This window comes from Ornithorhynchus anatinus, chromosome 5, assembly GCF_004115215.2.
Source record: "Ornithorhynchus anatinus isolate Pmale09 chromosome 5, mOrnAna1.pri.v4, whole genome shotgun sequence".
Taxonomy (NCBI): Eukaryota; Metazoa; Chordata; class Mammalia; order Monotremata; family Ornithorhynchidae; genus Ornithorhynchus; species Ornithorhynchus anatinus.
The window spans coordinates 65,069,617-65,085,246 of NC_041732.1; the positions used below are offsets into that span (position 1 = coordinate 65,069,617).

At 43.2% G+C, this 15,630-nt stretch overlaps 1 protein-coding gene across 8 annotated transcripts in view; it reads right to left on the reverse strand.

The window, feature by feature from the left end:
• Positions 1-15,630, reverse strand: part of PRDM2 (PR/SET domain 2) — a 186,639-nt gene that overhangs the window by 51,469 nt on the left and 119,540 nt on the right. For 6 of the 8 annotated variants that reach the window (XM_029064399.1, XM_029064403.1, XM_029064406.2 and 3 more), the window contains one exon: positions 9,926-14,390. In XM_029064399.1, coding sequence (XP_028920232.1) covers positions 9,926-14,390 — 4,465 coding nt within the window. Of the gene's footprint in view, positions 1-2,534; positions 4,170-9,925; positions 14,391-15,630 lie in introns of those variants that run through there. The other 2 variants (XM_029064402.1, XM_029064401.1) reach the window with 2 other exon arrangements.

The window sequence follows — 15,630 nt, forward strand, 5'->3', positions numbered from 1 at the left end:
TTCATCCCCATTTTATAGATGGAGGGAACTGAGGACCAGAGAAGTGAAATGACTTGCCCAAGGTCACACAGCAGACAAGTGGAAGAGTTGGGATCAGAACCCAAGTCCTTCAGACTCCCAGGCCCAAGCTCTATCCACTAGGCCACAGGTTTCCATGGAAAGGGGTAATTAAAATGAACATGAAAACAATCCAGAATTTGTTAAAAGCCTTATCTTTAAGTGCAAAAGTTATTGTGCATGTGCAGTATCTAGTGAGGTTTAATATTTTACATTTTAAAAATGAAGTTGAGGTTATAAATACTTATGGTTGAATGTAAAATTTGTACAAGTTATTTTCATTGTAACACATTTTCCTTCAAAGTACATTTTAATGGCCAATTTAGAATAGCAAATAGAATAGAGAAGTGTTCATAATGAGAAACAGACACTTTGAAATAGCAAGAACATCCTGCTTTAATAGAAATGAAGTTTTGGTTTTCAGAATTAAATAATGAAGTGGAAAACAGAAAAAAACACTGGGAGACAATCCTGACCAATGGGAGTTAAGTAATCTGCTCAACTTTGGAGGTTTTTCAGTGATCTCTACTGGGAATATTGGAGATTCTTCTAGGACCCTAAAGCTCACATGGAGTCCTGATCATTGTGTCCTGTAAGGATTACCTATGTGGCTAACAACTTTCCAGAATAGAAAAAAGCAAATCCAAATGAAGTTCACTGAAGGAAGAAGTATTTCCTCTTCACATACAAAAATGTGAACAGAAACTATCAAACATGGAGAAGCCTGGGATAGGAAGATCAAGAGAAGCGCATGATTTTGTGGAAAGAGAACAAGCCCGGGAGTCAAAGGATTTATATTCTAATCCTGTCTCCGCTACTTACTTCTCTGGGCATTTTTTTAAAAATGGTAATTGTTAAGGACTTACTTTGTGGCAAATACTGTTCTAAGTGCTGGGGTAGGTACAAGTTTATCAGGTTGGACACAGGCCCTGTCCCACATTTGGATCACAGTCTAAGTAGGAGGCAAGTAGTGACTTGCCCAAGGTCACACAACAAGTAATTGGCAGAGAAGTAGCATGGCCTAATGGATAGTCTGTGAGTCAAAAGAACAAATACAAAGAACAAAATAGAGTGTGGCTTAGTGGAGAGACCGGGCTTGGGAGTCAGAGGTTGTGGGTTCTAATCCCCACCCCGCCAGTTGTCTGCTGCGTGACTTTGGGCAAGTCACTTAACTTCTCTGTGCCTCAGTTACCTCATCTGGAAAATGGGGACTAAGCCTGTGAGCCCTATGTGGGACAACCTGCTTACCTTGTATCTAACTCCAGCACTTAGAACACTGCTTGGCACATAGAGCTTAACAAATACCATAATTATTATTATAATTATTATACCATAAAAAAGATAGGATTAGAACCCAGGTCCTCTGACTTTCAAGCCCGTGTTCTTTCCACTAGGCAATGCTGCATCTTACTTAAATTCACTTAACTTTTCTGTGCCTCAGTTTCCTCATCTGTTAAACTGGGATTCAACACATGTTTTCTTCCTCCCTTAAGACTGTGAAACCTATGTGGACAGGCACTATGTCTGACCCGATTATTTGCCCAGCTCTTAGTAGAGTGCTCAGTAAGCGCGTAACAAAGGCCACAATTATTATTAGGTATATTTGAGAAGGAGCAGACCACGCCTCAGCCTACATTAGTTTGAATTTCAAGATGATTGTACAATAGATATGGCAACTCCGGGTAGTTTCTTCACAGCCCTAGGGTCATTCATTCAATTGTATTTATTGAGCGCTTACTGTGTGCAGAGCACTGTACTAAGCACTTGGAGAAGACAATTCACCAACAAATAGAGGCAATTCCTACCCAACAATGGACTCACAGTCTCCATTCCTAAACAAGCAGTCGATATGTAGTCATATTAACTCATACACTAGCAGAAATACAATCGGATACGGGGCAGGAGAATGGACATTTCGGCAAATGACAAGTGAAAGGAATGAGATAAACGTATTCATTAAAACTTTCAGTACTAATATCATGGGGGCATGGAAGCCGTTATTCATCAATTCCACCAAAAGCCAATCTTTTCTTTCCCTGGTACCAGGTAATTATAAAATTAGATGGCGGGGGTGGGACCAGCGAGGGACGTGGGATATACCATGAGGTATGAATGTGTTAAACTGTTACAACTGTTCCTTTAGGGATGCAGTTTCAAACAAAAAAAGCTTAAACTGCTTGAAAAACTTGAAAGAGGTAGAGTTTGTTAACAAGTACCAGAGACTGATGTGTGTAGAAAATTTTTCATTTCGTGCTAACAAGAGCCAACGTAGAAAATAAAGTAACATCATTGATACCGCAGGCCTTTCTGCAAGTAATTAACAAATGTTTAATTTAATACCTCCTAGAGGCAGCGAAGTGACGATTTGCTATACTACACTGCATGTAAACAGTGCAAGCTTTATACATTTTTTTTAGACATACTTGAATTTTTGCTGACAGTTCTCATCTCTGCACAAAATGCAAGCCTTTCACAAGTGTTTAGAAAGTTTACTTTATTGGTTACAATTATATAAAATGTTTCATTGTAGCCCCCTCTAACCAGTCAATTAAGTGCTTGCAACAGCATAAAGAGATCTTTTTATACAACTGACAAGTTCACAAGATTTACATCATGCTGAAGAAAAAAAAAAGCGCAAACAACACTCTTCAGTTGTCTATCAGTACTTAAAATATCTCCGTCAACAAGGCTACATTGGTTAAAAGCAATGACAACCCCATTTGTATGTCAAATTGTAAATTTTAATGTTTCATTAGAATAGTCTTTATATCACTCTCCAACAATAAACAATAATATAACTAACAGCAAACTTCAATACAGGAACAATCTCCAGATTAACAACTCAAAACAAAAACAAAACGAAATTAATGTAAAATGTAAATCACATATAATACAATTGAAGTGTCCAAAACAATTTAAATAATTTTAAATATTTTATTTTTAAACTGCTACAAATGCTTTATACAATATTTCAACAAAAAGTCCCCGTAACAGAAATGTAACAAAATGGGAATGATAGTGAAAGAGTTAAAGTGGCACAAATTCACCAAACAAGTATCAAACTACAAATTTAAAGAGGTAGATTACTTTTGAAGTCGAGAACAAATAGGATATGTGAATGAAACTAGCCATTTCCCACCAACTCAATCATAACCCCGTGGGGTGGTGATGGGGGGGTGCAGGGAAGAGAGGAGGGAAATGCTTGGAGAAATGATATTTCCACAAAGTAATTCCATGGTCCTGAGGTGGAAGCCAATCTGTTGTTTTTAATCTCATTAGAGACATGTACAGAGCAGAATAATAAATTCATTTACATCTCTGTGTAGACATCTACTCCCAAACACCTGTGATTTGTTTTGCCCTATGTCTTTAAACAACATGGTACACAGAATCCACCACCACCATAGAATTTGGTGCCAGATAACACACTGAGGGGAGTAACTTTCATTTGGATAAAAATTAAGTGGGGGAAAAGCATGAAGAGTCCAGATCCAATTGGGTTACCTCAAAATGCAGCTGGCCATCTAGACGTGCTGTTTTGAAAAAAGGGGGAGAAGGGGGCAAGAAGAACTCTGACCAGCTACGTTCCTCTTATCGACTGGTTTAAAAGAAAGGCATCGAGACTCCATAGACACGACCAAAATACTTTCAAGTGAGTGCAGCAGAATTTGCCATCCCTGCAACTATAACCAACTACCGATAAAACAGGGAACTTGCTTTGAGACGTGAACTTGAAATGGTCTTTCACTGTGCCGTTCACCAAGACCGGGGGCAAACACTACCATCTGAGTTATCAGTCCACGGTGAGATTGTGTCCAGCTTAGCCCACTTACAGTACCCTTCTCTTTGTATCTGATTCGTCCTGAAACCCAGCATGCACGTCAGGCCCCGCTGAAGAGAGGGGCCTGACACTGACAACGTTAGCAAGAAGCCTGCAGGCAATCAGATGTATTTTATTGATTTTGAGTCAGCTTCGACTGGTTTCGCAAGCTTGGTGGATTTCATATCCATTGCCGTAGTGCTTATCCTAAGTTGAGCATGCAATAGCTTTACTCTGTCAATTAAGATTTGTTTGGTTTGTTTTTACAGGAGGTTCCTAGAAAATAAGAAAACTGAAGATAAATGACAAAATAATAGAATCTGTTTATGAGCGGATCGCGGTTAAACGGAGACGTGAATAGACCGGAAGACACACTTGCTTTTAAAACATCGAAGCACATGAGCTTGGGATATACTTTCAAATTCAGATATCCTGACAAAAGAAAAAGAAACATCTGTAGGCCTGAGAACTACAATTAAGTTGTTTATGGGGTGGCAGAGGAGGGGGTTCTAGCATGGAATAAGCACCTCTAAAATTATTACCATTTCATTGAGGAATTCATTTACTGGGGACTCAGAGAATTAAAAGTTAAAGGGAAAAACTCTTTTCTGTGATTCAGCCGCCCTAGTACGGACCAGGAGGGGCCCAATTTTGGCTCATGAGTCCCGTGCGTCTCTTCTTCGCTTGCTGTTGGACTCATGCGCATATGCTGTGTCATTTATTAAACTGTCCTGTGCTTTATTTATTTTGTTCTGGTGGCCGCCTGCAGTGCCCCCAGGCAAGGCAGGATTGCAGCCCCAGACCCCACTCCCAACCAGTTCGCCCGCCCCACATCCACAGGGATGCCGGCTCTCTGCCCCTCAGCTTCCTGAACTCTCCCACTGGGGAAAAGGTATTGTTTCGATCTACATCTCTCTGACATATTTTGGTTTTGCTTTGTGGCTCTTTGGTTAATGAGGATTGGCCATCTCTGGCATGTACACTTAGTTCTGCCAGAACATTTATGTACATATCTGAAATTTATGTAATGTAATTCTATTTATATTAATGTCTGTCTCCTCCTCTACACTGTAAGCTCGCTGTGGGAAGGCAATGTCTGTTTATTGTTATACTGTACTCTCCCAAGCGCTTAAAACAGTGCTCTGCACACAGTAGGCGCTCAATAAATATGACTGAATGATTTTCACTAGATAGCAGTAGTTGTAGTATTTATTGAGGGCCCACTGGGTGAAATGCAATGTACTAAGGACTTGATAAATTCAAAATGGCTAAGAGATACAGTCCCTGTCCATGAGGAGCTTGCAATCTAATGGGGGTGACAGACATAAAAGTATTTTCCAATAAGGTCATCAAAATTAAAAATCGAAGCTATATGTTTTGGAAAGAAAGCAGCTGCAAAATTAGGGAGCTTTTGCCCGGCAATGCACATCTGTCTGGATTCAGAGTGACACCAAGGCAGAATAGAGTTGGGTGCAAATCAAACATGGAATGAGAAATACAATTTGAGATTCCCTTGAAGTATTTCCCAGTTTGGGTAAATTATTCATAGCCTCTCTAGACTGTAATCTCCTTGTGGTCAGGAAGCATATCTACCAACTCTAATTCTGTACTCTCCCAAGCGCTTAGTACAGTGCTCTGTACACAGTAAGTTCTCAATATCACTGACTCACTGATTAACTGATGTAATAACCTAAAAAGTCACTGTGTATTGAACAATCCATTGCATAACTAACCATGAGTTGTGTTTTTCAGAAGAAAAGAGCAAGAGAAGGATGTAGTTCCCTTCCTGAAAATGTTTCCCTTCTGAAACACTGACTGTACAGACATGGAAACTGGCCTTGGGACCTGAAAAACCATAATTCTGGCCAGGCAAAACAGCCAGCATCAAGAGCCATCACAGAACAAATGCTGCTGCAAGGAAAGGATCAATTAGATGTACAGCTGATTTTTAGGGGCGGGTTTACTTCTGGATCCTAGTGTCTGAAAAGCCTGATGTGGGACAGAGAGCTGATGACATCAAGATGGCCCCATTTTGTGTCCCCAAGTAAGCAGCGTGGAATCCAGAGAAGCTATTCTCCTTCTCCTTTTGACTGGGAACCCCATAAGAGAAAAGGACTAGGTCCAACTTGATTACCTTGTATTACCCCAGTGCTTGGCACGTTGTAAGAGTTAAATACCATTATAAAAAATGTATGGTTTCTTTGGTGCTTTTTTCTACAGCAGATCTTTCAGGCTTTGGTTTTCATCTTCAATTTAACAGCAATACGGCACTTTGGGCTCTAATAATTATAGTAATAAATGTACTTGTTAAGGGCTTAAAATGTACCATCCACTGCACAGTGCTGGGATAGATAATCAGACTGGACACAGTCTCTGTCCCACATGGAGCTCACAGCTTAAGTAGGAGGGAGTAGGATTACATCACCATTTTGCAGATGAAGTAACTGAGGCACAGAGAAGTTAAGTGACCGACTTATGGCCATACAACAGACAAGTGGCAGAGCCAGGATTAGAACCCAGGTCCTCTGACTCCAAGGTCCAGGGCTCTTTCCACTAGACTTGTGTAGTAAGTAGAGCCTGGGGAACTTCCAATGCGTCACCCTAAATGGCTGCTGTGCCATGTTTGAAAAAAGTGAAGTTCTTTTAAATTGTCGTTGAAACAAAGAGGCTGAATGGCAAGGAATGACATTTAATCTAGCAGTTTGACAAACTGAAAGGAATCTCCTGCCCGTGACCTACTGATGACTATTTCTGGTATCATAATAGAGGTTCATCAACACCATCCTCATGCACAATTCCGTACTAGAAAGAAGTCCACAAATTGAACGCTGTATTTGGAAGGAAAGAGGAGAGTTCATTTAAAGAGCTTCTTCCCCCTGCCGCTTTCAGGTATAATTGAAAGGACATGACATAATTCAGTGTTTGGCTTAAGGAATCTGACAGGGATGCAGCAATTAGCTGTTATCTGGAACAACTCTAGTCATCAGGATGGATGGGTGTCAGACAGCAGCCATTACGTGATTCCCCTAGGCATCCTCTGTTGAGGTCAGCATATTGGGTCGGATGTTCCATTGACCTGATCCAGTATTACAACTAACTGGTCATACAGTCTTATGTTTATTTTTCAATTAATCAATATCCAAAGAGTGCAGCCAGGTGTCCTGATAGAGACAGAACACTTGTCTGAACAATAATTGGCTCTCAAGTACACATGCACAAACACATGTAAAAAAAAAAAAACCCCAGTCAAGGCTAGCTTCCTTTCTGAGCCCTCATTTTGTTCCAAGAACACTTCAAGACTTTTGTGGTTGATGTTCAACCCCAAATTCGGGGATAAAGAAACCAGACCCTGGGGACTCTTCCAGAACCCCCAAAGTGCTATTAACTAACCAGAGAAAGCACAGTGAAAAAGGTCTGTGTGCCTGCTGTTTAAGCTTGGGGAGCTGAAAACTTCATCTAGTATTTAGTAACTAAATCTTTCAAGTGTCTCAACCAGACCCCTTTTTGTCTGCCAAATTTCATACATGACTCCAATTCAACCCTCCAGTTAACTAGTAATTAGAGAAAGGTAAATGGCTGAACCTACCATCATTCAACACTCAAAGGGGCGGGGGGGGGGGTGGGGGGTGAAGGAATTGGGTTGAAAATTTAGTAGGTCTCCTGGGTTCTTGAAGTAGTCTCAGAAATGGTTCATAAAATGCAATTTTTGCTATACCTGCTTTCTACATGGCAGCACCAAATTGTTACTGGCTTTAGGGAATAAAGATACTGTGAATGACCCGGTTTTACTAATTTGCATTTCACACCAACCATTCTTGCCTGAAAACATATAACTACAGAGCTGCAGTTCTACTTTAATTTCCCATCAACATGGAGGTAACCTTTTCTTGGCTGCTAGTGGAGCATTTGATTTTGGCATCCTAAAACCAGTATATCCAAGGAAGATAACTTTCTGGACTTAGATAGTCCCAATTCGGGAACCCGTGTTCTGGCTCTACAATGACTGAATGTTGGTGGAATCTGGGGAATATAATCTCACTTCTGCCACAAGGTTCTATTATGGTGAAGATAAATTCCAAAAGAGGTAAATTAACCTCGTATAGACAAGTGGTCTTTTTACAAAATCAAGCATATTTTATCGGCCCTGTGGCCCCAAAGGACTATACGCATTTCCTTTCCACTTCAGGTGAATAGTGATTTCCAAAGTAACAAGATTGCTTGAGTGCATGTACATCGCCCACTCATCCTAGGAATGGGTAATTTGCTTAGTATTAATAATAATAATAATTGTATTTGTCAAGTGCTTACTCTGTGCAAGGCACTGTACCAAGAGTTGGGGTGGATACAAGCAAATCGGAATGGACACAGCCCTGCCCTACATGGGACTCACAGTCTTAAGACCCATTTTACGGATGAGGGAACTGAGGCACAGGAAAGTTAAGTGACTTGCCCAAGGTCACACAGCCTTAGTGTGTGGACAAGTGGCGGAGTCAGGATTAGAACTCAGATCCTTCTGAATCCCAGGCCCACGCTCTATCCACTAAGCCATGCAGCTTCTGAACAGAACTGGTACATTCAAGTCTGAATGTCCTAGGGCAGATAACCACCCCCCAAGTTAAACATCAAATTTCCAGAGTCTGCTAGAGGAGGAAAACACAAAAACACGCTTAACTGACTGAAATCCTAGGACCACACATCAGGTGTTAAACTCTCAATGGTCCATACTTTCAAAACTTTTTTGCTAGCTGAACTCTGGCAATGAAGTAAATGAACCCACACAGGTTGAGGTATTTTACAAAGCTGAATGAATGGTAAAGCGTGAGACAATGCCATAACCAAAGTCCAGTACCTTCTCTACTTTGCCTGTAGAGCTACACAGCTGTACCTCAAAATATTTTTAAGCCTTTACTTAGTCACAGCTGATGAATCAAAGGGATGGAGAGATTAGATAGGGCCACAAAATGGGGACATCAAATCTCAACTATCCTATCTCCTTGTCATGTTTCAAGATACCAAACCATAGTTCCTCACACCATACTGGCATGATACATGCTATAGACAGTTACATAAGGGAAAGATGTGAAGCACTTTAATAGCAAACCATTGAATTTTTCATTATGTGGACATGCTGAATGCTACGAACGGTGCGATACCCAGAACAATGAAGATATTTGGCCACTATCTTGATTGTGGTATATATAAATTGATTCCCAAAATGATGCAGCCCACAAAAACAAAGATGACAGAATAATTTAGTCTTTTTGGGGAGAAGAAATTAGGCAGCCCAGGAAAATACTGGAAAAATGGTAACAGCTCAATTCAAAAAGTCATCCATTCAAAGAATATAACAATTGATGGTATTTGTTAAGCGCTTACTATGTGTCAAGCACTGTTCTAAGTGCTGGGGTAGATACCAGCTAATTAGGTTGGACAAAGTCCCTGACCCACATGGGGTTTACTCATTCAATAGTATTTATTGAGCGCTTACTATGTGCAGAGCACTGTACTAAGCGCTTGGAATGAACAAGTGGGCAACAGATAGAGACAGTCCCTGCCGTTTGACGGGTTTACAGTCTAATCGGTCTTAATCCCCAATTTACAGATGAGGCAACCGAGGCACAGATAAGTTAAGTGACTTGCCCAAGGTCACACAGCAGACAGGTAGCAGAGCCAGCACCAGAACCCAGGTCCTCTGACTCCCAGGCTTGTGCTCTACACACCACTAGGCCTGGCTGCTTCTCTTGAAACATCAAAGAAAAAAAAAATCTGATTCATTTTCATGCATTTATTAAGGTCCTGACCAGGGATTGATATTTAATTCCAATGGGCCATTTTTTTCTAGCAATGATGCTACTTGGCAATTCTCGACAGAAAAGTGAAATTTGTTCAGGGTTTTCCTGACACCCCATCCAAAGTGCTGACCCTACTCTTGGGCAGGCTCCGAAATGGCCAACCTCCTTTCAACGCACACCGGAGTCAAGCTATACATTACAGGGAAAAGAAAATGGCCCGACGATGCCGCTTTCTCGTTAGAAGCAAATGACTTACCTGAAATCTTTTAGCTCCTGCTTGGCAGCGCTCTCCTCCCTCTTGCTTTCCGTTACGTCCGCAGCAGCCGCTAGCTGTAAGCTTCGGGTGATGGGGCCCCCGCTCCTCTCTCTAGTTTTTACCCTGAATCTGTCTAACCTTTTCTTGTTTGCCAGGGCCGATTTACTCTGTAAAACCGCCTTGTTTTTCTGTACCCGGACATGCAGCGTCCGGGGCGCTTTGCCGGCGATCTGGGCCGAATGGCTCTTGGCCACAGCTTTGTGTTTTTTCCCCTCGACGTGAGTTATTTTGGCCACCCGCAGGGGGCTGGAGTTCCTTAGGGAAGAGGTGGCGCTGGGCTTTTTGGACCTCACCGAAGCTACGAATTTGACATTCGGTTTGGCTTTGAAGGCTGCGGAGGGCACCGGGGCTAAGGGAGGCCCCGAGCTCCGGGCTCTGGTCTTGCCCAGGTGGGCTGGTGGGCTCTGCATCTTTATCTCGGCGTCAGCCGTGCGCCGACGCTGGCTGTTCTTCTCGCTGCCGGTCGGGGAGGCATGGCCCCCTTTCTTGGACGAGTGAGAATTCTTTTTTGAGGGAGGAGAATGAGGTTTTTTGGGACAGCTGTAAGATGCGTGTTTATTCAAGCTGCCAATGTACGTGAACTCTCGGCTACAGTAAGGGCAGATATGAGAGGCTGACTCAGAGGCCTTGTTTTTTAAATCTGCTTTCTGCTTCGCAGATTTGTTTTTTTGGAGAATCGCTTTCTGGACAAGCTGATTTTTCTTCTTCAAAGCATTTAGCTTGAGCTTGTTAGAGGACATTTTGCTAATCTCGACGCTAAAATTGAGTCTTTTGGGTTGACCCATTCGTCTGAAGGCGTTCTTCCCGGCCCCTTCTATGACCATTACACCGTTTTTAGGTTGCACGGTCTGTTTCAGTGGGACCGGGTTTTTTTTGGGGGTGTACCTCTTCTTGTCACTTGCCGAAGCGCACGCCAAGATATGTTTGTGTAACTCGGGCATGTTATCAACCCCCTTTCCACACTTTGTGCAGCGAATGGCAGTGGTAAAAGTCTGTGGGATATTGTGAGTGGTGAAGTTTGTGGCGGTAACTCCGATGCCCATGGGGTTTCGATGATGGTACTGAAACGGAGGTGGTTTAAAGCTCGGGTAATGTTGATTGAGGCCCATTCGAACATCGGGATCTTTTGATTTGACTCCAGAAGCCATTATTTTTATGGTGGTATAAAGCTCTTCTGAGGAATCGTTTAAATCTTCCTCTTCCTTGGCTGTTTCTAAAGGATCCTCTGGTAAACTCTGCATATGCTCTGCATTTGCTTTACTGGGATCAGTGAAGTTCTGGGGTCGAAGGGTCCCGCTTTCAAACTCGTGGTGGGTGCATTCTTTATCGGGATGGAGATCTCGTTGGTGCTGTTGCAAATTGCACAAAAAAGCAAATTCCTTTTTACAGACTGAGCATACAAAGATATTTCCAACTCCGTGAAGCAAAAAGCGATGTTCTGACAAGTCAGTTCTATCCCTAAATAGTTGCACGCAGAATTCACATTTGAAGGGCCATTCTTCAGCATGGATAGATAAATGTTTGGTTAGGTCTTTAATAGAAAGAAAGGGGGATTCACAGACATTGCACACAAAATTTTTATTAAAGGTTTCCTGAATGCCCCGCTCGTTTGAAGTCTGTGGGTCTTCCCTTGGTTTTGGCTCCTCGTCCTCCAACTCCTCCTGTTTGAATGACACGATGGGGAGAGGAGCTTCGAGATTATCGCCAGAGGACACCACGGACGAAACCACCGAGAGAGGGGGCGGAGAAGGAGAGGAGGAGGAAGACGAAGAAGAGAAAGAGGAGGATGAGGATGTGGAGGAAGAAGAAGAGGAAGAGGAGGAAGAGGAGGAAGAGGAGGAAGAGAGGATAGGCGGCCCAGGGGAAGGAGCGGAGATGTGAGGGTCACTTGAAGGAATGGGAGATGGGGAAGGAGACACTGTGGGAGAGAGAATCGGAAGTGGCGACTGGGCGGTGGTGCGTGAGAGTGGCGAAGGGCAGGAGGGAGAGGCGCTGGAGGAGGTGTGGGGAAGTGGAATAGTAGGAAGGAGTGGCGGGGGAGGGGTGGCAACCGTTAATATAGGAGGACAAGGCGGTGGTGGGGAGGAAGGATTGGTTGGGATTAAGAGAGGAGGCAGCTGAGCCAAGGAACTGGAAGATGTCTGTGGGAGGGGTGAGGGCGGAGAAGTAGCGGGAGGGGACTCGACTGTTGGGGCTGACAAGCTAGACTCTGGGTCCAGGTCAGGTTCTGGCGGTGGATCTGCGGTTTTACACGGACTCGGGCTTCTGTTCCCATCTGGAGGAGTTTCGGTGGCTAAATCCAGACCGTTATATTCATTCAGGAGGACCTTCTGCAACATGCAGGTTGGGGGTTTCTTTTTCTTGGAACCACTACAGGCAGGCTGCACTGCACTATTTTCTTTGCACTCCTTGACATCAGCATCACCTCCGGCTTTTTTATGCACACTCAGATCTAATACGGACTCCCAGGGGACCAGAGTCTTGCCAGCAGCCTCAGACTTCTGTTTCACCCCACTGGATAAATCCAATGGCTGCTGGTTGCACACACTGCTAAAAGGGGGCACAGCTGTCCAGTCTTTGGATGGTTTATATTCCTCAAAGCAAGAAGGACTCGCGGTTTCTTTTTCATCTCGCCCGGACAAACTCCAGGCAGGGGAGCTGCTGTGACTTTCTAACTTGGGGATTTTGGAACCCAGAACGGCATCGTTCCACACGGGTTTCGCATCCCCTTGTTTCCCCAAATCTCGCAGGGCTGGACTGTGCTGGGGTGAACTGGGAGGAGAGCTGGTTCTTCGCTTAAACCGACTCGATGGCACAGGCAAAACTGAAGCGGGGGAAGGAGAAGCCACAGTAGCCGGACTGAGCTTAGGGACCTCGGGCGAAGTTATTACTGAGGTTAGTTTATTACTGTCTTGGGTCTGGAGAAGCTGCTTGAGCTTTGATGACAAATAGACAGTTTTCTCTTTCTGAAAAGGTATCATCTCTGCAGTCGACACGCTGAGAGGCAGAGCTATGGAGCACGATGGTGCTATGGGCTCGGGATCTGCCTCGGTCTTGATTTTGGGTAAAAGGGGCGGACTGGTGGTTCTCCGTTTCTTGGACTCATTTGTGCAGCCGGAAGAATCCGTAGAAGGGTCGTCGGCCACCGGTCCTTGCGGGGCCTTTAAGTTCGAAGTAATTTCCACCGTCACCGGAGCCAGCAGACAATTTAGACTGTACAAGTCGGCAGGATGGGATTCCATTTCAATCACATCGCAGTTACTGGTGCTGCTGTTGGACTGGATCTTGCCATCGATGTAGAAATTTAAATTTTCCGAAATATTGCTCGAAATATCCATTATATACACATCATCCACTTCTCCTTCCTCTTCTAGTTCCGTGCTTGCTACGTATACATTTTGTGTTGGTTGGACCTGCTCTACTGGGGGCTGGGGTTCTTCAAGTAAAATTCCTTTTCTCCGCACTCCTTTGGGAATCAGATGGCGCTCATGAACCCTACGCTGATGTCTCCGCATGTTAGTGTGAGTTCCAAATACCTTTTTACAATATTTGCACGGATGCAGCTCCTTCGGCTCCCCGTTCTCTTCGACAACAGCAGGGCCTGGAGTTTCTCGGGCAACTTTTTCGGGATCTAAGGCCGCGTAGTCATGTAAAATAGTGGAAGCATTCACCCCGACTCTAAGACTCCCATCATCTGCACGTATCTGACCATCGGCTGGGGCTCCAGGCCGCTGGAGTGTTAAAATGGATTTTCGTTTTGGCCCTGCCTCATGACGGCGCTCATGCCTCCGCCGGTTAATCTGCGTACCAAAGGCTTTGCCACAGTATCTGCATTTGAAAGCGTGATTGACGGTAGATACGTGGATATGCATGTGACGTTCGAGTCCCTGCTTTGTTGTGAACTTCCGTTCACAATGTTGACAAGGAAACATGAATGTTTCAAAGGCATCCCCATTGGATTCTCCTTTTGTTTTAGGAATCTGAACCGCAGCCATATTCTGAGAGGAATCTTCTGGATTGCCTTCGGATGCGTTTTTTGGTTCTGATATTTCCTGCTTTTCTTCACTCTCCAATCCTGGCTCTCTTCCAGAACTTTCTTTTGGCATATTAGCATCTTCCTCCATTTCTTCTTCCTCCTCCTCCTCCTCCTCATCTTCCTCTTCCTCCTCTTCTTCCACTTCCTCGTCCTCCTCCCCTTCTTCCTCCTCATCTTCTTCGTCCAAATCATCGGACCCACAGATTACTACTTCTAGTTTCTCTTCAGGTATTTTTGGTGGCTCACAGACAGGATGAGAGGTCACCAGTTTTGGAAGTGCGTCTTGATCTACCATCTCCTGAATCACAGCTGTCTGTTCCAGTGACAGCATTGCAGAGGCGGAAGGCTTCTCTTCTTCCTCTCTAGGACCTAAAAAAGAAGAAACGAAAGTGGGCTTGATACATGTACTAAACCCAAATCAGTCACTGAGCAGTGATTCCATTTCTTTTCCTACTTTTATACCCTATAAAGTGATGATGATTAGATTGCCATTCCTTTCCAGCATCTTAGTCCTTCAACCACACTTGTCTTTTGGTAAGCGAGGTATTAAAATTGGATCCAAGTCCACTTGAGTGGCATATCAGTCATAGTATACGGTAGCATTTTTGGCCCTCGAAGAACCTTACATCGGCCCCAAATCCAAAACCATTCCTTTGGGAAGCAGATTTGCTTCTGAAAAATTTAACTGCACCCAGATCTATTCACCATTCATTCAAGTAATATAATTGACCCAAGTACCCTTGTACTTCAAACATCCAGATCCTTTTCCACATAAAAATTCCATTTGCATCCTATCTATGGCACGAATGCACTCAAGTCTTCAACTGCTACATATTTAATCATTTTTGGGTTGTAAGCAGACAAAGATGAATGGATCTTTCAGAACTGTCAAAACCTACAGATCCAGGTATCTTTACCATGTCTTTCTTGAATACAAAATTTACTACTTGAACTTGGTACACTGGGAAATTAAATGGTTACTGACCTCACATAAAAGCATCTAAGAATCATTACAAAGGACTATCATTAGAGATGACTATCGTTAGAGATAAACAAAACAGAGAGCTGAATGCTTTTTCATAATCCCCCAAAGGAGACTGTAAGTCAAGACAAGAGAATGCATAAAAATCACTTTAATGACTATAATTTACCAGCAAATATATCCCTCTTAACCCCTCAACAATTTCAGGTTTTCATTATTTTAATTCCTTAGCAGTTCTCCTGGTCTGAAAGCAATTCTTAAGGCTACAAACATTATTTTAAATCCAGCTTTTTATGCACCCGAAGAGGAATTCTCAAACAGATTAGGTTTTAAAGTCCTCAAGGGCCAGAACCATGTCTCCTTTAAATTCTAAAAGGCCTCATTCCATACTCCTCAGTACACCACCACGAACCCAGTAAAGTGTTCAATGAATATTAATTGAATGAACAGTAAAGTTGGCATTTTTAATCATACAAGTTGAAAGATGAATTCAAAATGTTAGTAAATCCACTGGGAAATTTAGTAAATTAGCCAGGTTTGGCCAAGGAATTCTGGTATTCATTCATTCATTCAATTGTATTTATTGAGCGCTTACTGTGTGCAGAGCACTCTCCTAAGTACTTGGAA